Genomic DNA, 25,500 nt, shown 5'->3' on the forward strand with positions numbered 1-25,500 from the left:
GGACAGTTTTCTTTGCGATGCTCCATAAAGTTAAAAAATGTCAACAAGAGTTGACAACTCCTAGAACTAACAGTCTTGCCTACAATATATATATTGACATTTGCATGGGTTAAAAATTCAGTTACTTTTTTTCAACCCGTGAGTATTTACTTGTGGATCCACTAGATAGTGAAATGGAGACCAGGAAGTATAACCACGATCCCGCCCCTTAAAGAACTCCCAGTCTAGTTGAAGAAATGGGATCTACAAGACAGCAAGTAAACAGGAATGCAAGGACTCAAATAGGAATTCGGAGGAGCAGATTCATTGTGGGGTGAAGCTGTCAGGGAACAGGCTTCAGAGGGGAAAAAGCTTTTAAATGGGGTCTCAGTGAATCAGCTGATGAGGAAAGGAAGAGGCCATTCTGATTACAGGAAGGGGTTAAAGCAAAGACACAGGTAAGCAATGCAACCTGTGTTCTAGAGCTAGCGAGCAGAGTTTGGCTTGGGCAACGGGCTTATCAAAGAAAAACAGAGCATACCAACATGGATGAATCTTCGATGAGGAAGACTACACCCACGCCACTGACTCCCAAGCGCCCCCAACTCCTCTCACTCCTTGCTGGATCACACATTAGACACCCAAGACCACCAACCCGATTCTGATTTCCACTAATACTGTTTCCTTCACCAAAGAGCTCTTGTGTTTAAAAAGAGTGTTCCTCCAGGGCTCCTGGCAGGGCAGAATGGCTTCCATTTCTAAAGGATAACATTAGTGCTGACATTTTACTTTGTGCCAGACACTACACACACACCCCTGTTACTGAATGTAATCCCTACATCCATGGTAAAAGGTACTAATCTTACCCACATTTAAAAAACGAGGAAACCCCACTCAGAGAATAGTGATAACTGGCAATATTTCCTGGGCATTTAGCATGTGCCAGACGCTGTGCTCAACCCATGTTTATTTACATATGCTTAGCATATTATATATAATTCTCGCCACAGCTCTCTGGAATAGAGGAGTCCAGAGAAGGGTCAAAACTAAGGTTATGCCACTCATGAGTAGTGAAGGCAGGACTTGAACCTAGGGCCCTTCACTTCCAAAGCCCAAGTTCTTAAACAGATAGTTACATACTCTTGAAGGCACCTGACTCTCATCTGGCTAGTGGAGGTCGGAACTGGAGTTTAAGCCCAGTCTCACTGAATTTGAAGCCGATGCTCTTTCCTCTCCAGGGGTCAGCTTAATCTGGCCTGGTGTCCATTTTTGTAAAGTTTTATTGGAAAACAGCCACACGCACTGATTTATGTACTGTCTACAAAGAGACCATTGGCCTGAAGATTAAAATTATGTACTATACAACCTTTTACTGAAAAAGTTTGCCAACCCCTGTTCTACACTGTCCTGCTTAAATGTTCACAAGACTTTCTTCTCATCCAAAGCCAAGGTGCTTCGGTGGCTTTGAAGCAACCTGCGCCTATACCCACTGGCCAGTGAGCCCTATGGCCTCCTGGCTATGTTCTTAGATCCTGAGGTTCTCAACCAGTCCTTGCCTTCTTTCCCCAAAGCCTCCCCTCCCTTGTAGTCCATCTGATCGTTACCACTCCTACAGGCTCACAGCTTCAGGAGTGAAAAGAAAAAGTACTTGTTCCCCATACTCTGTTCTGTTTCTCACAGGGCCCTTGGCCCCTTCAGAGTTAAACTGTTTTTCCTTTCCATCTACCACCTTCAGGGGAAGGCTTAGATTCCATCCAGATTTTGTTTTCTTATTTTTTGAGACAGAGTCTCACTCTGTCACCCAGGCTGGAGTGTTGTGGCATACTCTCAGCTCACTGCAACCTCCACCACCTGGGCTTAAGTGATTCTCCTGCCTCAGCCTCCTGAGTAGCTGGGATTACAGGCCAGCCACCATGCCCTGCTAATTTTTGTATTTTTAGTAGAGACAGGGTTTCACCATGTTGGCCAGGCTGGTCTCAAACTCCTGACCTCAGGTGATCTGCCCGCCCTGGTCTCCCAAAGTGCTGGGATTACAGGCGTGAGCCACCGTGCCTGGCCCATCCAGATTTTCTAATGGGTCTGGGCCTCCCTCTTCACAACCATCAGCCTGTGGTTATGGAGAAATTAAGTTTCAGGGACATGAGAGCCCAGGCTGCCCACTGCACAGACCTGACAGTACTTACCCTTCATGTTGCTCAGCACAGTGATACCAATGCTGTCACCCTCCCTACCTCAGCACCCTGTTAAGGGTTCCCACAAGAAAACTGTCTGCTGGCTTGCAACCAAGGTAAGGTGAGATTCCCCATGCCTTGACCTCTGAAAAGTGAGAAGAAATCCCTCTGCTTAGCCGGGCGCGGTGGCTCACGCCTGTAATCCCAGCACTTTGGGAGGCTGAGGTAGGCAGATCACGAGGTCAGGAGGTCGTGACCATCCTGGCTCACATGGTGAAACCCCATCTCTACTAAAAATACAAAAAGTTAGCCGGGCGTGGTGGCGGGTGCCTGTAGTCCCAGCTACTCAGGAGGCTGAGGCAGGAGAAAGGCGTGAACCTGGGAAGCGAAGCTTGCAGTGAGCCAAGATCGTGCCACTGCACTCCAGCCTGGGAGACAGAGCAAGACTCCGTCTCAAAAAAAAAAAAAAAAAAAAATCCCTTCGCTTACTCCAGGAAGCATTTCTGCCTAAGAGTCTGTTCTGAGTTCAGGGTCTACTTCTACATTTAACACACGAGGAAACCCCACTCAGAGAATAGTGATAATAACTGCTAATATTTCCTGGGCACTTAGTGTGTGCCAGGCGCTGTGCTCAACCTATGTTTACCTATATATGCTCAGCATATTCTCATATAATTCTCACCACAGCTCTCTGGAATAGGAGAGTCCAGAGAACAGTCTAAACTAAGGTTATGCCGCTCATGAGTGGTGAAGGCAGGACTTGAACCCAGACAGGGGGCTCCGAGACCAGAGTGTCAGCAGAATTTTTCTAATTTCTCTCAAATTGAACTAAACTAGGTTGCAAGTTGAAGGTTCACAGATCAGCTACTGTCTTGGGGGTTATGATTGCCATGCATGAACTTTTGGAGGGGGGCGGTGGGAGGGCTAGAATCAAAACATTTTGCTATCAGTGCAGACAAGCAATTAAGAACATGAGTTCCAGAGGTGGAGGGGCTCAAATATTAGTTCTGAAACATTTTAGCAGGTAAACTTGGAAAAGTTACTTGACCTGAGTCCCAGTTTCCTTCCATGTTAAAAGGGGAAATAAATAGTATTGTTAGAGGATGAAATGCTGGGTCTAGCGCCTCTGAGGACCTAGTGGGTGGCTGTTACCAAAATGAACCCACAGCGGCCTACTGTAAGAAGTTTATCTTTTGAGTCTAGTCTCAAGTTCTAGTGTTCATAAAAATCTCTCAGGAGACTTAATGATGTAGATTTTCAGGTCCTATTCCCTGACAGTCCAAATTGGTGGGTCTGTAACCTGGCCTGAGAATCTAGATTTCAAACCAGCACTCCCTCCCCTCCTCCCTCACCTCCCTGCAGGTCATTCTGATGTCAGCAGGCCATGAAACAGGCTATGAAAAATAATTCATAAGAAGCCAGGCACTGTGGCTCATGCCTGTAATCTCAGCACTTTGGGAGGCCGAGGTGGGCGGATCACCTGAGGTCAGGAGTTTGAGACCAGCCTGGCCAACATGGAGAAACTTCATCTCTACTAAAAATACAAAAAAAAAAAAAAAAAAAAAAAAAAATTAGCCAGGTGTGGTGGCGGGGGCCTGTAATCCCAGCTATCGGGAGGCTGAGGCAGGAGAATCACTTGAACCAGGTAGGCGGAGGTTGCAGTGAGCTGAGATTGCCCCACTGCATTCCAGACCGGGTGACAGAGAAAGACCCTGTTAACAATAACAATAATAATAATTCGTCAGAAAACCCAGCTGGCACGGTGGCTCACAACTGTAATCTCAGCACTTTGGGAGGCCGAAGCAGGTGGATCACCTGAGGTCAGGAGTTCAAGACCAGCCTGGCCAAAATGGTGAAACCCCATCTCTACTAAAAATACAAAAATTAGCCCAGCATGGTGGCAGGTGCCTGTAATCCCAGCTACTCGGGAGAGTCTGAGGCAGGAGAGTCACTTGAACCTGGGAGGCAGAGGTTGCAGTGAGCTGAGATCGAGCCACTGCACTCCAGTCTGGGTGGCAAGAGCGAAACTCCATCTCAAAACGAAAAAAAAAGAAAAGAAAACCCACTGTAGGTACAGGGATGTTGATTACAGCTTTTTTTTTCAGCAATAGACAAAAATTCTGGAATCAACCTAAATGTTACCTTTTAGGAGAATAATTAAATATATTGTGATAGCTGAACTTGGATTATTAAATAATCATTAAAAACGATCAACATGAAAAATAATACAGCTTTATGTAAAAGCACATACCAAATAATATTAAGGGGGAAAAAAAAGGACAAAATGCTTTGTAATTCTAACTAACCTAAAAGCCATATTTAAACATTAATGTGGTTTGAAAGGGGCCAGGGAAGGCTATCAACAGTTTTGTGCCAAGGTAAAGTGGAGACAAAGCTATGGAGGGAGTCCAAAAAATTCAGTCACAGTAAACACAAGGTTGTGTTACTATGAGATTAATGAAATGAGCAAGCCCAGGCAGCCAGCAGGCCAGGAGCTCTGTGCATTCAGGAACCAATCACCAGCCAGGTCTTATCTTGATTTTATGTCATCGTGGGGTGCAATGTTGGAAGGTTTGACTGCAATGTTTTTTAAACTTCTTGCAAAGTAGCAATAAGGTGGTTGTCAGAGTAGTTTCTTAACTACCTCAAAACATACTTTTGGGGGACTGCCTTGGTCTGGAAAGCAAGTGTCCTGGGTTTGGGTCAAGCTGTCCTAATCAGTCAAGCATCTAACATTTCACTGTCACTTGAGGGTATGGATACCCCCTTCTCCCTGACGTGATTATTGCTCATTGCATGCCTGTATCAAAACATCTCACATACCCTATACGTATATATACCTACTATGTACCTACAAAAGTTTAATTTTTTTTTTTTTTGAGACGGAGTCTCACTCTGTCTCCCAGGCTGGAGTGCAGTGGCACGATCTCGGCTCACCGCGAGCTCCGCCTCCCGGGTTCACGCCATTCTCCTGCCTCAGCCTCCTGAGTAGCTGGGACTACAGGCGCCCGCCACCATGCCCAGCTAATTTTTTGTATTTTTAGTAGAGATGGGGTTTCACCGTTTTAGCCAGGATGGTCTCGATATCCTGACCTTGTGTTCCACCCACCTCGGCCTCCCAAAGTGCTGGGATTACAGGCGTGAGCCACCGCGCACGGCCAAAAGTTTAAAATTTAAAAACAAAACTTCACTGTAGGAAAAGAACAAAGTGCCCCGGGGAGGTCATCACTCCCATTTGGCCCATGTTCCTCCGTTCTGATTCATAACAGCCTGTCTTCATTTTTAGTGTCCTCAGTGACTCCACAACTGGGGCCAAAAATCAGTGCCTCCTTTCCTTGTTTGTTGTCACTTACAGTTGTCCTAGGAAACGTAAGTGCTAATCATACACAGCCCCAGAAGAGCTGACCTTGTTCAGACACATAAGAAGTCTTCATTCTCCACCCTCAATGTCCTCAATCTTAGTGTGTCTCTCCATTTCATATGCCATAAATAATGCTCTCAAGCCCTTAGTTATGACCTCAACACAGCTGAAAAGCAGCTCAACTAATCATCTGGGGGGTGTAGGAGAGGGAGCGTGGTGAGAGGTGGGAAAGGACAGCTGGGTGGGGCCTATTGGATTGGCAGTGTAACCCACTGGTTCTGGCCAGGGCCCCTGTTTCTTCTCGGCCTCAATATCCTCCTCTGTAAAATAAGAGAGGGAAAACATACTAGATGATCTCTAATGCTCCTTGCTCCTTTTTGTACCAATTCTTTGAGATTTGGTTAGGTTTTCAGACAAGAGCAGAGCTGAATTCTTTGAGTCAAAGTCACTCAAATGGTCTTTGACTTTTAGCCCTAAACTTAAACCAACAGCCTTTTTCCTTTGAAAATGCATACTGCATATAATGGGTAAATTTTTTTTTTAAACTACCTTATTGATATAACTTATATAACATAAAATTCACACTTTTAAAGTGTACAATTCACTGATATTTAGTGTATTCACAAAGCTGTGCAACCATCACCACTATCTAAGTCCAAAACATATTCTTTACCCCAAAAAGAAGCCCTGTACCATTAGCAGCCATTGCTCATTCCCGTCAGCCCCTGGCAATGACTAATTCACTTTTTATCTTCATGGATTTGCCTATTCTAGACACTTTATAAAAAGTAGAATCGTGGCCAGGCATGGTGGCTCATGCCTCTAATCCCAGCACTTTGGGAGGCCAAGGCAGGTGGATCACCTGAGGTCAGGAGTTCGAGACCAGCCTAGCCAACATGGCAAAACCCTGTCTCTACTAAAATTACAAAAATTAGCCAGGTGTGGTGACGGACACCTATAGTCCCAGCTACTCAGGAGGCTGAGGCAGGAGAATTGCTTGAACCCAGGAGGCGGAGGTGGTAGTGAGCCAAGATCACACCACTGCACTCCAGCCAAGGCAACAGAATGAGACTCCATCTCAAAAAAAGAAAAAAAGTTGGCCAGGCACGGTGGCTCACGCCTGTAATCCCAGCACTTTGGGAGGCTGAGGCAGGCAGATCATGAGGTCAGGAGATCGCGACCATCCTGGCTAACACGGTGAAACCCCATCTCTACTAAAAATACAAAAAAAATTAGCCGGGCGAGGTGGCGGGCACCTGCAGTCCCAGCTATTTGGGAGGGTGAGGCAGAAGAATGGCGTGCACCCAGGAGGCGGAGCTTGCAGTGAGCCGAGATAGCATCACTGCACTCTAGCCTGGGCGACAGAGCAAGACTCCATCTCAAAAAAAAAAAAAAAAAAAAAAAAAGTGGAATCATATAGTATGTGACCTGTTATGCCTGGCTTCTTTCACTTAGCCTAATGTTTTCAAGATTCCTCCATGCTGTACCATGAATCAGTACTTCGTTCATTCTTACAGTTGAATAGTATTCCATTGTTTGGGATATACCACATTTTGTTTATACATGCATTAGTTGGATATTTTGTATTGTTTCTGTTTTGGAGCTGCTATAAACAGCACTGGTATGAACATTAGCATACAACTATTTTTGCGTGCATGTGTTTTTAACTCTCATGAAATGGAATTGCTGGGTCATATGCTAAATGTATGTTTAACATTTTGAGGAACTGCCAAACTTTTTTCCAATGTGGCAGGCACCACTTACAATCCCACAAGCAATGGATGAGGGCTGCACTTCCTATCCCCAGCTTTACCAACACTTGTTTTTGTCAGTCTCTGAGCCACTGTAGTGGCTACGACATGGTAGCTCACTGAGGTTCTGATCTGCATTTCCTTAACAGGTAATGATGTTGACAGTCTTTTTGTGTACTTATTGGCCATTTGTCTATCTTCTTTGGAAAAATGTCTACTTACGAGGTTTCTTTGTGAGGTGATAAAAATGTTCAAAAATTAGAATAGGGTAAAAGTTGCTTAACTCTGTAAATATATTTAAAACTACTGAATTGTACACATTAAATGTGTTAACTTTATGGCATATAAAATATATCTCCATAAAGCTGTTTTCAAAAAGTTAGTGTGTATAACAGTCACAGGGGAGGGTGGGGAGAGGCCTTTTAAAAGTGCAGATTTGGCCGGGCACAGTGGCTCACATCTGTAATCCCAGCACTTTGGGAAGCAGAGGCGGGCAGATCACAAGGTCAGGAGATCGAGACCATCCTGGCTAACACAGTGAAACCCCGTCTCTACTAAAAAATACAAAAAATTAGCCAGGCGTGGTGGGGGGCTCCTGTAGTCCCGGCTACTCGGGAGGCTGAGGCAGGAGAATGGTGTGAACCCAGGAGGCAGAGCTTGCAGTGAGCAGAGATCGTGCCACTGCACTCCAGCCTGGGCAACAGAGTGAGACTCTGTCTCAAAAAAAAAAAAAAAAAGGGGGGGGGCAGATTCCTGGCTAGGCACTGTGGCTCACACCTGTAATCCCAGCACCTTGGAAGGGCAAGGCAGGTGGATTGCTTGAGCTCAGCAGTTCAAGACCAGCCTGGACAACATGGGGAAACCCCATCTCTACAAAAATAGAAAAATTAGCCCAGTGTGGGGGCGCATGCCTGCAGTCCCAGCTACTTGGGAGGCTGAGGTGGGAGGATGGCTTGAGCCTGGGAGGTGGAGGTTGCAGTGAGCCAATACAGTGCCACTGCACTCCAGCCTAGGCAACAGAGTAAGACTGTGCTTCGAAAACAGAGTGAGTATTCCTAAATATACGAAGAGCAAAGAGTGATTCCACAAACCCGGGAGGAAGCCCCTGCACTGTGTGTCTTAGTCAGAGATATGGAGCAAGGCTGAGACCATTCTCTGTAAGAAGCCAATTCTTGGAGGCCTCAGGGGCACAAGGCTCCAGGGGAAGAAGAAAAGGCCGATGTGCACTACTGTATTTTATAAACACATATTAATGAGCTCTTTCCTTTTGTACTTTCTTGCATGATGATTTGCCCCTTAATCTGTTCAAGGGCAGAGGAAAGGGCTGGGATAGATAGTCTAAGATAAAAGTCAGTGAGGGTTACTAGGACATTCTTGAGGCCTGCAGGGCTCCCAGAGTCCCTGCTGTACCCATTGCGGGGCCTCAGGCTTTTTGAGAGCACTGGTAGACCTACAGAGGCTTGCAACTGGAAAAAGGCCCTCAGAGCTCAGAGCCTTTGCAATGGGAGGAGACAGCCATAAATGGCTGTGACCATGGACTTCAGTGGACACTAGTACAAGGGGCAGCAGGAGCCCAGAGTGGCAAGGGGCAAATCAAAGTCATTATTCTGTGAGGGCTTGTGAAGAACATTATATATACGTGTGTATGTATATACATGTACGTGTCAATATGTGCATATGTATATATGCATATATGTATCACATGCATATAGATTATATGTATATATAATACATAAAATATACACAAAATATAAGTGTATAAAAACATATGAGCATAAACACACATCATATTCAGACGTACACGTCAGCTAACTTATAATGTAAGTAAACATATGACTATATATATATTTAGAGGGTGATATTGTTTGGATGTTTGTCCCCTCCAAATCTCATGTTGAACTGTAATCCAGTGTTGGAGGTGGGGCCTGGTAAGAGGTGTCTGGATCATGGGGGCGGATCCCTCATGAATGGCATAGCACCATCCCTTGGTGATGAGTGAGTTCACATAAGATCTGCTTGTTTTAAAATGTGTGTCACGTCCTCCTCTCTCTTGCTCCTGCTCTCGCCATGTGATGCACCTGCTCCCTCTTTGCCTTCCGCCATGATTGGAAGCTTCCCAAGGCCCTTACCAGGAGCAGATGTTGGCATTATGCTTCCTGTACAGCCTGCACAACCATGAGCCAATAAAAGTTTTCTTCATAATTTACCCAGCCTCAGGTATTTCTTTATAGCAATGCAAGAACAGACTAACACATAAGGTGTGTATATGTATGAGCACATAACCAGATATTCATAATTTTTAAAGCACTCTCAATAACAGGGGGGCACTTACTCTTTTTAGACCACAAAAATGAGGCTCAGAGAAGTGTGGTGAACTGTCCAAGCTGCAGTGGTCACAAGGGACAGAAATGGGATTAAGACTCAGTGTTCCTCCTATTCCTCCAGGCTCTTAACCCCATTTGTGACATTCAATAGCACTCTCTCCCAGGTAACTGACAACTATACATCACAGCAGCAATTTTTTAACTTGCATTTAAATTCCTACCTGGGACATTATCATGCAATAAGGAGGGGCAGCCTTGAGAATGGAATTCATGTGACCAGCTGTGCCCAGCTGGACTCCTGAAAGCAGCCCACAGTCCTCTCTGTGAGCCCGGAGCAGGACCAAACTCTTCAAGGGAGCAATTTTAAGAGCAGTTGGCCTCACCCTAACCACAGCAGTATCTGATCATACATACTTGAAAACCATCCTCTTGATTTTTGCCTTCACTTCTTGTTGGGTTGAAGATGAATCCAAGGGGAATTCCAGATGAGGAGTGGAACTGAACTGGAACGCTCCCACTCTGACCTGCAGTAGGAGACACGGGGCTCAGGGCCCCAAGACTGGGGTTGAGTCAAAAACATTCCTAAGAGGAAAGAAGGGGCAAGAAAGGTTAACAACCCTGCTTCCCATCCACTCAACAAACACCAGTGCCAGAGCTTTCTCCAGTCTCCCTAGAAGGAGGTTCCAAAGACCCATTTGGAGAACCTGGAAAAAAAACAGCCAAATCTGTTTGTGCTCTGCACTGATGACCCCCAATTCAATCTTCTTGACTTACCTACTGCTAGGCAGCTGAACATTCTGGCAGTGTTCTCAGCTGAGCTTGTGCATCTTTAGGGCTGGGTCTCTGCTCACTTTTACCAACTGCCTCCTAGCTGCAAGTGCTGTCTTGAGCAGTTTCAGGCACTATCTCATTTAATCCACAGAGGCACTATTAACACCCATATGATGGTTGGAGAAACCCTAATGTGGAGAATATATACCTCTGGCCCAAGGCAAATGCTTACTCGCCCAGGACTAGTAAGAAAGGCAGCCAGGCCATTGGACTTTGTGCCTATAGTCTTCCCTAAGGCCCAGTTATACCTCCTGCCTTCTAAGCAGCCAGCACAGGCCAGCAGCAAAACACTTACTGACCCAACTGGGGCTGCTGCAGAAGCTAACCACAGCTACCATCACTGATAACTCATCACTAACCACAGCCATCCCACAACCCGGTCCTTCATTGGGTGGTCAGCCCCGCCAGACCTGCCCCAGCCAAGCTAGAGAATGGCCAGGTCTCTAGACCACAGTCAGACTTGGGGGACAATCAGCATCTACAACTGAGACGACCTGTACGGGGGCTGAAGTTCTTCTGTAATGAAAGAGAACACTGGTGAATCCACATAGATTTTGTGTCCTAACTGAGGAGGCCATAGGAGATCTAATACCTTGCAAAACTGGAGAAAGGAAACCGAATAAAGTCGCTCTCTGGATCCTTAAGGCACTAGCATGTCTTGAGCAGAGAAGGCTACAAACATTCAGGTTTCCTCCCAAGGGCCCAAGGCCTGCTCCTAATCATTGGTTCTCCAAAACCCCTGGAGAAACAACATTCTCTGTTACTATTCTCAAAACTAACCCTAGTTCTGACCAAGAGTGCAAATAGGCCAAGTGAGTCATATTTAAGCAATGATGCTGCCCTCTGCTCCCCACTTGAATTCCCTCGCTGCCGTTCCCTGGACAGGCCTGGGACGTGGGAGATGACGGAAACGCCCTGCCACACCAGGCCGGCTGCATCTGCTCCGGATCAGCTGGGTGGGGTTCCCTTTTGCAGGCAGGATGCTCTGGGGAGGAGCTGCTGGGCACCTTAAGCAGAAAGAAATCTCAGTCTTCAGTGGACACATGGGGGAGACGGACACAGGAAGACGGACCAGTAGGTGATCTCAGGAAGAAGCTTCTGGGAGGAAGTGCTTCCTAGGTTTTCCTTGAAGTTAGTGTGTGATTAAAAAGGGGCATCTCAAACCAGGGGGAAAAGATGATCTAGTCAATGATATTGGGACAACTGGAGAGCAATCTACAAAAAATAAAGGATAAACTGCAAATGAATTCAAGATTTTGGTGTGAAAAATCGAAATATGAAAGTTCTAAAAAAAACTCAGGAGAATTTCTAAAATTTCAACGTGTAAAAAGATCTTACTATTACTTAAAATCCAGAAGGCATAAAGGAAAGATTGATAAATGTGATCGCATGAAGAAAAAAACAACTTCTGCAGGACGAAACATACCTTAATGGCATAAAAAAATAAAGACAAAATGGAGAAATTGTGTGCAATTCATGTTAAAGGGTTAGCTTCCTCAATATATAAAAAAGTGTGTGGGAATCAACATATAAAAGACCAACAATCCAACAGAAAATGGGCAAAAGATTTGAACAGAGATCACAGAACAGGAAATACAAATAACTCTTTGATGGAAAGATACCTGGCCTCACCATAATGAAATAGCATTTTTCCCCATCCATTTAGCAAAAAACCATATACAATGTTTACAGGGTGAAACAAGCATTCTCAAACATTGCTTGTAGAAATGTAAATTGGTGCAACATCCATGGAAGGCAATTTTTAAATATTTATTGAAAATTAAAAATAAAATTTAAAAAAATGCATAGGGCTACTGGAAATGTATCCTACTTTTATGTGTGAAATGATGTTATTTACAAGATCACAATTTATTTGTAACATCAAATATCCATCAATAGGGGTTAATTAGACCTCGATAAATCCTTATGATGAAACATTTTAATGATCTGTAAAAAAATTATACCTGTATACAGATATGCAAAGATTTCCATGAAAATGTGAGGAGGAAAAAGGCATGAGAGAATAATGTGTATGGTAGGCTACCCTTTGTGTAGTAAGGGAGAAAGAAGAATATTTATTCATATTGCCTGTATTTGCACAAAGTGATTCCGGAGGGGACTCAAGAACACAAGTTGAGGGACAGAGCAAATGGAAAATGTGTGGGTGAAAGGGAGACTTTTCACTGTACATCTTTTTATTGAACTCATGTGAATGAATTACTTAGTTGAAAAAATAACCTCCCCTGAGACCAACAGCTGGGTGTATTTACTTGAGTTAAACAGGAAGAAACAGAACTTCAAAACAAGAAGGAAGCAGCTTAAGTCAGTAGTTAAAGCATTTTGTTTAATTGGTGACTTGGGAACAAAATAGTTGCCTTTTATCTTCAGTTTACTGTACGCTCAGAAACAGGCCCGCCCAGCTATCTCACCAGCCATAATCACTCTGCCCCAGTCACTACATTAGAGCCAGGAAGTGAACCTCTCAGCTTTTAAGTGTTAAGAGGAAGACTTCAAACACCTTAAATCCACCTTAACAACACAGCATCCATAAAAGTCTTAATTTACAGCTACTTGATATTTCTTCTTGAAAACTAAAGTTAAAGGAAGTAAAACACGGCACAAATGAAATCCCTTGTACACGGAGACAACAAAAAGAGAATACAAAAAAATGCAGCAGCAAAAACATAAAGCCTGAAGCTACAAGTCAGACTAAACCATCTTAAATCGCCCTCATGCAAAAACCCTTCTGCAGCATGCCAAGGGGTCCATCTGACCTTGGAGGTCAAGACACTAATCCACTCACCCAAGTAAACAATTCCTCTGCTTCCCAAGTCTTGCTGCGAGAAAGCTTTTCTCAAGTTAAGCCCAAATCTAACTCCCTGAACACCCAGATTCTACCCTTAAAAAACAGAGCCATTGTCTGCTCTCTTTCACTTGAAAATGATAATCATGTTCCCTCATTCATAGAGGTTTCCAGGCCTCTGGCTGTCCTGGCTCCCTCTCATGGGCACTGACTGTTTGGCCCATGTCTAACCAAGAAGTCAGCCCCCAGAACTCAATGACACTTTCTAGATGTGGTCCAGCAATGCCCAGGTTAAATTTCCTGAACTCTGGGATCTGCTCCCAATAGCATCAGCCAGGAAATTTCCTGTCACGGTTTTCTTACACCACTCCCTCCACACACACACATACACTGCCACACTGCTGGCCATTTGCTGTGTGATAACAGGGTGTCAATTCTGAGGGTCAAGACAAATGGCCTAATGGAGCAAGTCCTGGTCTGTGAGTCAAAAGCCCCAGTTCTTCCATACTTAGCTCTCTCCTGAGGTTGCTGTGTGACCCTCGGCAGTCACTTAGCCTCTCTGAGCCTGTTCCCTCATCTGTGAAACATGTACTACTAATCCATAGGACCCTTCGTTCCCAACTAGCCAACCCCAGGGTCTCCAGGCTACTCATTTCAGGACACACTACATCAATGCCAAGGTCAACAGTATTTAATCTTCATGCTACTTGTCTTTATGTTATTCCTCTGTGAGTAACTAGTGACACTTGATAAGGAACCCTTTTAAAAGCACGGTCCTGTGCAGAGGATGGTGGGGGAATGGCACTTCTTGCCTGGCCCTTTTAGGGTCTATGCTGGGTTAACATCATGGTTAGAAATCTTCTGGGCTGCTTGTGCCTAGATTAAATGATGCCTGCTATGGTGTCCCCAGGTGCAAGATGGTCTAAGGTCCAGGGAGTGTGCTCCAGCTCCCCAAATGACACACCATTCTGCAGAAGATCTGGCCCTCATTAAAAGCCATGTATATTCCTAAATCCTAGAGGTTTTACTAGGATTAATCTAGGAATGTTATCTTGGAAAACCACTTCCTTCCTTAACCTGTATGCAACCGGTCTCTCATCCAAGTAATGACAGCTTTTCCAGGCTACACCTTTTTTTTTTGAGATGGCATTTCACTCTCGCCCAGGTTGAAGTGCAGTGGCACCATCTCAGCTCACTGCAACCTCTGCCTCCTATGTTCAAGCGATTTTCCTGCCTCACTCTTCCGAGTAGCTGGGACTACAGGCACGTGCCACCATGCCCGGCTAATTTTTTGTATTTTTAGTAGAGACAAGGTTTCACTATGTTAGCCAGGATGGTCTCGATCTCCTGACCTCGTGATCCACCTGCCTCGGCCTCCTGAAGTGCTGGGATTACAGGCGTGACCCACCGTGCCCGACCTCTCTTAATTTTTAAGTTGACTTTTTTTTTTTTTTTTTTTTGAGACGGTGTCTCGCGCTCTCACCCAGGCTGGAGTGCAGTGGCGCGATCTCGGCTCACTGCAAGCTCCACTTCCCGGGTTCACGCCATTCTCCTGCCTCAGCCTCTCCGAGTAGCTGGGACTACAGGCGCCCGCCACCACACCCAGCTAATTTTTTTTGTATTTTTAGTAGAGACAGGGTTTCACCGTGGTCTCGATCTCCTGACCTCGTGACCCGCCACCTTGGCCTCCCAAAGTGCTGGGATTACAAGCATGAGCCACCGCGCCCGGCCTTAAGCTGACTTTTGAGTAGGTTCACGTGATTCAAAATCCAGAAAATATTTAAGTCTGTATTGATGAGTCTCCCTCTGGCCTTGTGCCCTGTCAACTGACTTCCCAACCTCCCCCTTAATGAAAACCACTGTCCTCAGCCTCTTACAAATCCATCCAGAGTGTATACAGATACAAAAAAAAAAACAAAGATAGATTTTCATTCATCCCCCTTTATCTTTTACATAGAAAGTAACATATTATACACACCATTTGTGCCTTACTTTGACACTTCACTTGTTCTGGTGTTTTTCCATATCAGAGAGCTTCCTCACTCACTCACTGGACCTGCCTAGTGTTTCAATATATGAATGCATCATAATGGATTTATCTGTCCCCCCTCAGTGTACATCTGGATTTTCTGAAATCTTTTACAGTTTATCCACATAATGCTGCAATGAATAACTCTGTATGGGTACTATTTTGCATGGGCGTGTGTACTGTAGAAAAAATTCCTTTATGTAGAATTGCTGGGTTAAAGGGTCCGAGCCTTTGTAACTGGGATGAATACTATTGGACTCCCCCCTAGAGGCTGCACCATTTCACACTCCACCAGCAGCGTATGAGAACACCACTTTTTTTCAAGATTTGCCAATAAAGCACCTCACCAAATTTAGGATTTTTTTGCTAACTCAGTAAGTGAAAAACTGTATGTTAGGCACAGGGTTTGCTGACCCTCTGAGTGAGTGAGGTGGGCTTCTTTTCGTATGCCTAAAGGCCTTGCGTGTTTCATTTTCTGGGAACTGTCTGTGTTCCTTGCCCATTTTTCTACTGGATTGTTAAAAAAAAAAAAAAAAATGCCCCTTTTAGAAATAAGAGCCACAGCTACCACACTCTGCTATATTTAAGACCTATATTTGAAGAACAAGAAATTAGGATACCGGCTGGATCCACTCAAGCAGGAGTAGTTCCTCTCAAGTGCAAGAGAGAGTAGGAGCTGTGCTTCATATTCAGTCCGCTGAGGTAGTAACAGCTTTAGTCTGCTTAGCATGCTTTCCCTTTCCCATTGTTCTGCAAACACAATCCAACCTCTCTTTCTAGAGGAAAGTCAAATCCACTCCCTACCCCCAAAACATGGCGGAGCTCTTGACCGAGGTCTGGCCAGAAACTCTCTTCCCTCTGACTGCTGTGATTGGTTAGTGGATTATCATGTGACCTAGGCCTGCCCAATCAGAGCCCTCCCTGGGACTTTGGCCAGCTCTACAGAGTAAGGAGTGCCCCTAATTTTTACCAGGGTCACTAGTTTGAGGAACAATGCAGGACAACTTGGCTAGGTCAGGAAAACCTGCCTGGGAAGGAAGTCAACGAAAAGAAAACAAAATTGAGAGAAGGAAAGAAAAAAAAAAAAAAAAAGAAGAGAAAGATGCCTTATAGCCTCAACTCAGCCCTTGGATCCCACCATGCCAAGAACCAGTATTCAGCCCCTTGATCTTCCCAGCTCCACAAGCCAGTAGATGCCTCCTCTGCTTGAGACCTGGTTTCTGTCCCTTGTCACAGAAGACGCCCTAACACAAACACCCACAAGACTTGCACTCACCCTCTCAGGGCTGATGTCCAGAGCGTCACAGACTGTGATGGCAAAGTGCTTGGACCTTTCAAAGCTCCCTTTCCCGACGCTGTTAGACCCATCTAACAAAAACAGGATGTCCACTGCAGCCGAGCACCACATCACTAGGGAGAGCGGGACAGACAGGTGACAACCAGTAGCAAGTCGGTCTCACTTCTGAAGCAGAGTGAAGGCACAAACAGCCTTGTAGTGGGCCAGGCTGCTGCCCCTCTTAGCATGAAAGGGGAGAACTAACCTGCAGAAGTCAGCCCTCCTCTGAAGCAGGCAGCACACGCACCATGGGTGTGAAGCTCACAAATGGGCCCTTACATGAAAGCCTTTGTATTATAATAATGGAAGGACCTAGTTCAACAATACCAATTAAGCTCTCTGAGGGGGTCTGCTAGGCCAGTGAGCGGCACTGAAAAGGCTTGGTCCCAGGCCTCGGGGGACCGCAATCTAGTGTGGACACAGGCACCCTGATATGTGAGGCCATGTTACCCAAGAGTTCAGTAGCAGTAACAGCAGCCATGTGGAGGGATACTGATGAGGGTGGAAGAGGAAGGAATATGGTGGGAGATGGACATGGCAAGTAGTCACCCCCTGTTACCTGGTGAGCAGATAACAGAAAACCTTGAGGCACAGGCCAAGTAATTCAATAATAAAGATTTCCTGAGGCTGGGCATGGTGGCTCACACCTGGAATCTCAGCACTTTGGGAGGCCAAGGCCAGCGGATAGATTGAGTTCAGGAGTTCAAGATCAGCCTAGGTAACATGGTGAAACCCCATCTCTACTAAAAACACAAAAACTAGCCGGGCATGGTGATGCATGCCTATGGTCCCAGCTATTTGGGAGGCTGAGGCAGGAGGATCACTTGAGCCCAGAAGGTCGAGGCTGCAGTGAGCTGATACTGTGCCATTGCACTCCAGCCTGGGTGACAAGAGCAAGACCCTGATTTTAAAACAAAACAAAAAAAAGGTTTACTGAGCTGTTTTGTTTTTGAGATGGAGTTTCCCTCTTGTTACCCAGGCTGAAGTGCAATGGCACCATCTCAGCTCACTGCAACCTCTGCCTCCTGGGTTCAAGCAATTCTCCTGCCTCAGCCTCCCGAGTAGCTGGGATTACAGGCACCCACTTTTGTTTGTTTTTAAACCCAGTGACTTGGTCAGATCCCTGTTTGGGGAAAATGACTCTGGCCAGAGTATGAAAGGAAGATGGGAAAGGGGCAGAAACTCTCTGGGAGAACACGGTTCTCATCCAGTCCATCACACAGAGGTCTGAGTGGGCATCTGGAGGGTTAAGAAGAACCTGGGCTTACTTTTGCTGGCAACTGAAATCTTCCCGATGGTTTCTCTGCTTACGTGGACTTCCTGGAGAGGGAGAGATGGGGGCACTAGGAGAGAAAACACCAGAAGCAACCATTAAAATGCTGAGAGGGGAGGAGGCTCAATCTCCACCTTAAGTGACCGGACTAAAAAGGGAACAGCAGAGAAACCTAGAATGTGGGGGAGTGATGATTCTTGCATCTCAAAAATTACCAGACGGATAACATAAAGAAACCCCCCAAATTACCTCACTTCTATGAGATATCTTTGTATTTAAATGTGAGTAGTTCAAAGAGAAAGAATAAAACTAACACACAGTGGGGTTCTAGAGAGCCTGTGATTCTGAAAACTTTTGTCCCTGGTCAGGTGTAATAACCAGAGAGGGGGGAGAGGTGTCAGGTCAGGTGTAATAACCAGGAGGAGGGGGAGAGAGGGGAGAGGGGAGGGGAGAGAGGGGAGAGAGGGGAGAGGGGAGGGGAGAGAGGGGAGGGGAGAGAGGGGAGAGGGGAGGGGAGAGGGGAGGGGAGAGAGGGGGAGGAGGGAGGGGAGAGAGGGGAGAGGAGGGAGGGGAGAGAGGGGAGAGGAGGGAGGGGAGAGAGGGGAGAGGAGGAGGGGAGAGAGGGGAGAGAGGGGAGAGGAGGGAGGGGAGAGAGGGGAGAGGAGGGAGGGGAGAGAGGGGGAGGGGAGAGAGGGGAGGGGAGAGGGAGGGGAGGGGGGAGGGGGGAGGGGGGAGAGGTGGGGGAGGGGGAGAGGTGGAGAGGTGGGGGAGGGGGAGAGGTGGAGAGGTGGGGGAGGGGGAGAGGTGGAGAGGTGGGGGGAGGGGAGAGGTGGAGAGGTGGGGGAGGGGGAGAGGTGGAGAGGTGGGGGGAGGGGGAGAGGTGGAGAGGTGGGGGAGGGGGAGAGGTGGAGAGGTGGGGGGAGGGGGAGAGGTGGAGAGGTGGAGGGAGGGGGAGAGGTGGGGGAGAGGGGGGGGAGAGGGGAGAGGGGGAGAGGTAGGGGAGAGGGGAGAGGTAGGGGAGAGGGGGAGAGGTAGGGGAGAGGGGAGAGGTAGGGGAGAGGGGGAGAGGTGGGGGAGAGGGGGAGAGGTGGGGGGAGAGGGGAGAGGGGGGAGGGAGTGGGAGAGGGGGAGAGGTGGGGAGGGAAGGGGGAGAGGGGGAGAGGGGGGAGAGGGGAGAGGGAGAGGGGAGAGGGAGAGGGAGAGGGGAGAGGGGGAGAGGGGAGAGGGGAGAGGGGGAGAGAGGGAGAGGGGAGAGGGGGAGGGGTGAGAGGTGGGAGGGGGAGGGGAGAGGGGGAGGGGGGAGGGGGAGAGGGGAGAGGGGAGGAGGGAGAGGGAGAGGGGGAGAGGTGGGAGGGGGAGAGGGGAGAGGTGGGAGGGGGAGAGGGGGAGAGGTGGGAGGGGGAAGGGGGAGAGGGGAGAGGTGGAGGGGAAGGGGAGAGGGGGAGAGGGGGAGAGGTGGGAGGGGGGGAGAGGTGGGAGGGGGGGGAGGGGAGATGGGGGAGGGGGGAGGGAGGGGGAGAGGTGGGAGGGAGGGGAGGGGAGAGGTGGGAGGGGAGGGAGGGGGAGAGGTGGGAGGGGAGGGGAGGGGGAGAGGGGAGGGGAGGGGGAGGGGGGAGGGGAGAGGTGGGAGGGGAGGGGAGGGGGAGAGGTGGGAGGGGAGGGGAGGGGGGAGAGGTGGGGAGGGGAGGGGAGGGGAAATGAAATTGGAGGGCGGAGGTAAGACACTGAGGAGGCCACAGGATTGCTGAACAGTGAGCCAACCATGATGGAAGTCTTGAAGACAATAAGGGGTCCCCAGAAGGGACATTTGGAAAAGCCAACATCCTCTCTGCAACCGCACCTGGTATGTGTCTTGCGGCAGAAGAGAAGTACACTCAGATGCTTTGTAAATGTCAATGTGCAGTGACTAAGCACAGAGGAAACAAAGTTAGGGGGGCAGAGACCAGGAGTGGCCAGGTCACAGAAGTGGGGCAGATGAAGGAACACAAGCAGGCTGGGCAGGGTGGCTCACACCTGTAAACCCAGCACTTTGGGAGGCCGAGGTGGGCCCATCACCTTAGGTCAGGAGTTCAAGACCAGCCTCGCCAACATGGTGAAACCCCATCTCTACTAAAAACACAAAAATTAGCCGAGTGTGTTGGTGGGCGCCTATAGTTCCAGCTACTCGGGAGGCTGAGGCAGGAGAACTGCTTGAACCTGAGTGGCAGATGAGCATGGGGGCTGCTGTGGAGAGAGGTGAAGGAGATTCAGCAGGGAGGCCAGGAGGAATCACACAGTACAGGGCACCTGGTCTCAAGGTTTGCAACTGCCAGGAAATTGATGACAAGAGGGATGCCAAAAGAGGGTTTCAGTCTGGGGGAGTGACACCAATGACCCACGTTATTGGTCAACCTGCTAACTCAGCACCCCCTCGGCTGGTTCCAGCTCTGTCTTTCCCGGCTCCTTCCCGTTCACTAGTCCCCCATGCAAACTAAACTAGTCTTTCCCCATACCATCTCTTTGAGCAGACAGTTCCTGCTCACCTAATACTCCCTCCTCCCCTCAATCTCTACTCATAGAGATTCTAAGTTAATGTGCTAAGCCAGCAGTCAGCTCCACAGCCAAAAGCTGCCAGACAAATCTCTCTCATTAGATCTGGCACAGTCTGCCGCAGCTGTTTTGCCACCAGAGACAGAAACAAGACTTAGACTAGAAAGAAAGACAGTAGACAAAATTAAAGAAAAGAAAAATCTACTTGCATTAAAAAAATGCCAGTTATTGGGACAGAGGCAGGGCCAGCATTAAAAACAAAAACAGGCCAGCGGGGTGGCTCACGCCTGTAATCCCAGCACTTTGGGAGGCTGAGGCGGTGGGGATCACCTGAGGTCAGGGGTTTCAGAATAGCCTGGCCAACAGGGTGAAACCCCATCTCTACTAAAAACACAAAAATTAGCTGGGTGTGGTGGCAGGTGCCTGTAATCCCAGCTACTTGCGAGGCTGAGGCAGTTGAATCACTTGAACCTCGGAGGCGGAGGTTGCAGTGAGCCAAGAGTGCACCACTGCACTCCAGCCTGGGTGACAGAGCGAGACTCCATCTCAAAAAAAAAAAAAAAAAAAAAAAATTACAGGCTTTCTGCTCACTGCATTCAGAGATCACGACCAAGCCAACTCCTGGGCCCATTGTGACCCACCCCATAATGCAGTGCTGTTCCCACGAGCCCCTCACCTTGCTGCCTAGAAGCTCCCTGAGGGCAGAAACACTTCCACCCAGTCCTCCACAGAGCCTCGCCCAGCCCTCTGCATAAACACACAGGCACTAAGGTTTCCTGAGCTGAGTCCATGAATTATTCTCCTGACAAAGGGCCCTGTAGCCGAGGAATCCTAAAGACCCCACAGAGAACAGAAAAATACAGTTTCTTTTTAAATATCTTACCAGCAAACTCTCCAGCTGAAGGCAGGCCAGCCATCTCCCCAGGATGGGAAGGCAGGGGAGCTCTGTGAGCAGAGACCACTCACTAAAGATGTTACTCAGCTAACTAACTGTGCCTCTGGGCCCTGTGCTCAGCTGTCATGGCAGGTGCCAGGCTTCAGGTGAGCTCACCTTGAGCCTGGGTGACATCCCCAGTGTTCCCTGTGAAATGTCCTCAGGACTGCAGAGGCTCCCCCTCAACAGGCAGCTGCTTCATGTATGATTGCTGTTGCTTTTTCCAACCAAGTCGGCAGCCCCCTCTAAAGACCAGCTGCCTGGGCTCCGGAACTTCAGTCTGCAAGATGGGTGACGCTATTGAGCAGGCAGGGTTGAGAATCACTAATCTAGTCCAATTCTTTCACTTTACAGATGTGACAGCCAAGTCTTAGAGAGAACTTTTGTACATTCTTATCTTTCCAGAGAAGCTGAGTGGTACAGCCAGCCCAGGAGTAGGGAGAACTGGGTGTTAGTCTCATGTCTGCTACATAGCTGTGTGACCTTGGGCAAGTCACAGGGCCTCTCTGGGCCTCCCCTGCCTCATCTGTACAACCCAAGGATGATCAGAACAAGTGCATGTGATCGCAATCTGGAGGCTGGACAGGGCCACAGAAGGCAAAGGTCCATGACAAGCTGGAACAGAACCTGGACTGTGCCCGGGACTCCAGAGACTTTCTTCAGGCCCTGGCCCCAAACACATCTCACCACTCCCCAACCCCTTGGCCATGAAGCTGCTGTGTTACACTTCCCATCCACCCCACCTGGCTCAGAGACAGAGAGAAACAGGTGGGCTGGGCAGCCAGGCTGGAGCCACCAGCCCTCAACTTCCAACAGCCTTTCTGATCCCCGCTAGGTTCCAGGAAACGGGCAGGTATTAACAGTAGCCAATTCAGCAGAGAACAAATACCTACTCATGGAAACACAGACCAGGGAGGAACTGCAAGAAAGAATCCCAGAGGCCACTGTGCAACCCCTTGGCTTTACAGAAGGGGACCCCGAACCTCAGGAGGCTGGGACAGCTTGGCCGCCCAGTCCACCTGTTCTTACTTGTAAGACAACAATCTGCAGACACATCAATTCCTTCCTACCTTCTCATATTTCAAAGAGACTAGAACTTGAAAGGGACAAAGTGGGAAGTAAAAAGAAAGTGGATTTGCTCCATTATTTATTCATTAATCTATTTCTGGAGCATAAACCATGAGCCATGCCCAGTGCAGGCCCTGAAATAATATAGTGGTGAATAAAGAATGTTAAAGAATGTACAGTCTCTTTCCTTGAGGAGCTTACATCTTATGGAAAAGATGTCATTTTAAAAAATGCACACGAAACTCTTATCTGTGTTAAGTGCTACAGAGCAAGGGCTACAAGGGGTTTGAAGAGGGGGATGTGACTTGATCAGGAGGTCCCAGGGGAATTGTGCTGGGGCCAAAGGATGGGGAGGAGTTTGCCAGGGTGGCAGTGTTGGGGCGAGGGGGTGATCCAAGCAGAGGGGCAACATAATTCAGAAACTTTTTGGTGGCAGGGAGCAAGGATGCAGGGCAGAACTGGAAGGAGAGTGGGCTGTGGTGCAGAGGGCGCAGAGGGGACTCATGATGGCCACAGGGTAAGATGAGACAAAGCCTCTTAAGAGCCACAGAAAGTCACTGAAAAGTTTTAGTTGGGGGTAAAGAAGGGTCCAGACATGATCCGATTTGCATTTTGAAATGGCCGCTGTAAAGACACGGAATCAACCCAAATGCCCATCAATGATAGACTGGATAGAGAACATGTGGCACATATACACCATGGAATACTATGCAGCCATTAAAAGGAACGAGATCATGTCCTTTGCAAGGACATGTGTGGAGCTAGAAGCCATTCTCCTCATCAAACTGACGCAGGAACAGAAAACCAAACACTGCATTTTCTTACTTATAAGTGGGAGCTGAGGGCTGCGCGCAGTGGGTCACGCCTGTAATCCCAGCACTTTGGGAAGCCAAGACAGTCAGATCACCTGAGGTCAGGAGTTCAAGACCAGCCTGACCAATATGGTGAAACCCCTTCTCTACTAAAAATACAAAAATTAGCCGGGTGTGGTGGTGCGTGCCTCTAATCTCAGCTACTCAGGAGGCTGAGGCAGGAGAATCGCTTGAACCTGGGAGGCGGAAGTTACAGTGAGCAGAGATCGCACCATTGCACTCCAGCCTGGGTGACAGAGATTCCGTCTCAAATAAATAAATAAAATAAGTGGGAGCTGAACAATGAGAACATATGGACGCGGGGAGGGAAACAACACACACTGGGGCCTGTCGAGGGGTGGGGTGGAGGAGGGAGAGCATCAGGATAAATAGCTAATGCATGCTGGGCTCAATACCTAAGTGATGGGTTGATAGGTGCAGCAAACCATCATGGCACACACCATGGCACACATTGACCTATGTAATGAACCTGCACATCCTGCACATGTACCCTGGAACTCAAAAACAAAAAAAGAAATAGCCACTGCATGGAGAATGGGTTGGAGGAGGACCGGGGCACCCAGGGAGGCCAGGCAGGAGGCTACTGCAGTGGTCCAGGCACAAGATGACATGGCTTGGACTAGGGAGGTGGCCACGGAGGGGAGATGCAGGTGGATTCAAGAGACCTTTACAATTGAAAATCAACAGGATTTGAAGCAAGCAACCCCCCTACCCAACACCCCAGTACTTCCCCATCACCAATAAACACATCTTACCTCTGGAAAACAGGAAAATACAGATGGTTTCCAGCAACAGGAAAGGGGGCATGTTGATATAACTACAGGGACAGCAAAAGAAAGAATCAGCAATTAGTTCTGTGAACGCCCCAAGTCACACGGCCAAACAAGATGCCAACTCAGCCTTTTCCAGGTCACAGATATAACCCTAGAAACCCTCAGCACAATAACTACAGTAGCCTGGAAGACTTTACTCCAATTACTTTGGTTTTAAACACCAATCTAACATCTTCCCCAAGATACCTCTGTCATCCACCCCCAAATGCACCCCAGCCCTCCACAGGCCCTGGGAAGGTGTGCTCTCCTGCTCTCCCCAGAGTTAAGAGGCCTGGGTGTTGGCTCTGCCTGGGCCCTGACTAGCCACGTGACCCTGGGCAGTCACTCCTTTCTCAGGGTCTCCATTTCTTCATGAGGAGTTAGAATTCAACAGGCTGAAGACCTGATTTTCAATGTCCTCATCTCCTGAAACCTTCTAATGCTATTAACAAACCTTCCCCTAGCTAAGAAGACAACATCTGAAGAAAGCCTGCACTATCTAAATTATCCACTAATCATCTAAATTATTTATAAATCGTAATCTGGCTGAAGGAGGAGGACTTTTTTTTTTTTTTTTTTTTTTAGATGGAGTCTCACTCTGTAGCCCAGGCTGGAGTGCAGTGGCGCAATCTCGGCTCACTGCAACCTCCGCCTCCGGGGCTCAAGTGATTTTTGTGCCTCAGCCTCCCGAGTAGCTGAGACTATAGGTACATGCCACCACACCTGGCCAAGAAAAATTATTTTTTAAGAAGTTTTTTTTTAAAAAAAACTTCACCACCCAGGCAGGAGCCACACCTGCCCCATGGTGGCAGAGAGCCTACATGAACCCAGGCGCCCTAGTCCTCATCCTGGTGCCCTGTGACCTCGAGAGAGGCTGTGCTTCCTCCCTTACAAAGTGAAGAGAAGGGCCCCGACGTGGCTAAGCTGTCTTATGGTTTTAAAAGTCCCGTTGGATCCTGCCTCCATCGTGGACCTATGATGTTTGGACCTCAAGATACATCCAGCTCCGTGGTTTTTTTTTTTTTTTTTTTGACATACTTACTTGCATATTTAAAGTTTACACACATGCCATAACTCCAATGTTTTTTTTTTTTAAAAAAATAAGCCCTTCATGGTGGCTCATGCCTGTAATCCCAGCACTTTGGGAGGCCAAGGCCGGTGGATCACCTGAGTTCAGGAGTTTGTGACCAGCCTGGCCAACACAGTGAAACAACATCTCTACTGAAAATACAAAAAATTAGCCAGGCATGGTGGCGGGTGCCTATAATCCCAGGAACTCGGTAGGCTGAGGCAGGAGAATCTCTTGAACCCGGGATGCAGAGGTTGCAAGTCCCTAAATGGAGGTAGAGCATGTGTTCCTATTTCATACACTCTCATCTGGGAGATAAGTGGTTAAGGAGAACTGGAAACCCAACCAGGCCTACCGG

The 25,500-nt window shown here is 47.8% G+C and overlaps 1 protein-coding gene across 2 annotated transcripts in view; it reads right to left on the reverse strand.

Moving 5' to 3' along the window:
* The window catches only part of VWA2 (von Willebrand factor A domain containing 2), a 57,071-nt gene that overhangs the window by 23,584 nt on the left and 7,987 nt on the right, over positions 1–25,500 (reverse strand). For both annotated transcript variants that reach the window (XM_030806805.1, XM_030806810.1), the window contains exons 2-5: positions 24,017–24,078; positions 17,854–17,928; positions 16,526–16,659; positions 10,001–10,110 (exon numbers count right to left, since the gene is read on the reverse strand). In XM_030806805.1, coding sequence (XP_030662665.1) covers positions 10,001–10,110; positions 16,526–16,659; positions 17,854–17,928; positions 24,017–24,068 — 371 coding nt within the window. In that variant the 5' untranslated portion in view covers positions 24,069–24,078. The remainder of the gene's footprint in view (positions 1–10,000; positions 10,111–16,525; positions 16,660–17,853; positions 17,929–24,016; positions 24,079–25,500) is intronic.

This window comes from Nomascus leucogenys, chromosome 3 (assembly GCF_006542625.1).
Source record: "Nomascus leucogenys isolate Asia chromosome 3, Asia_NLE_v1, whole genome shotgun sequence".
In the NCBI taxonomy this organism is placed as follows: Eukaryota; Metazoa; Chordata; class Mammalia; order Primates; family Hylobatidae; genus Nomascus; species Nomascus leucogenys.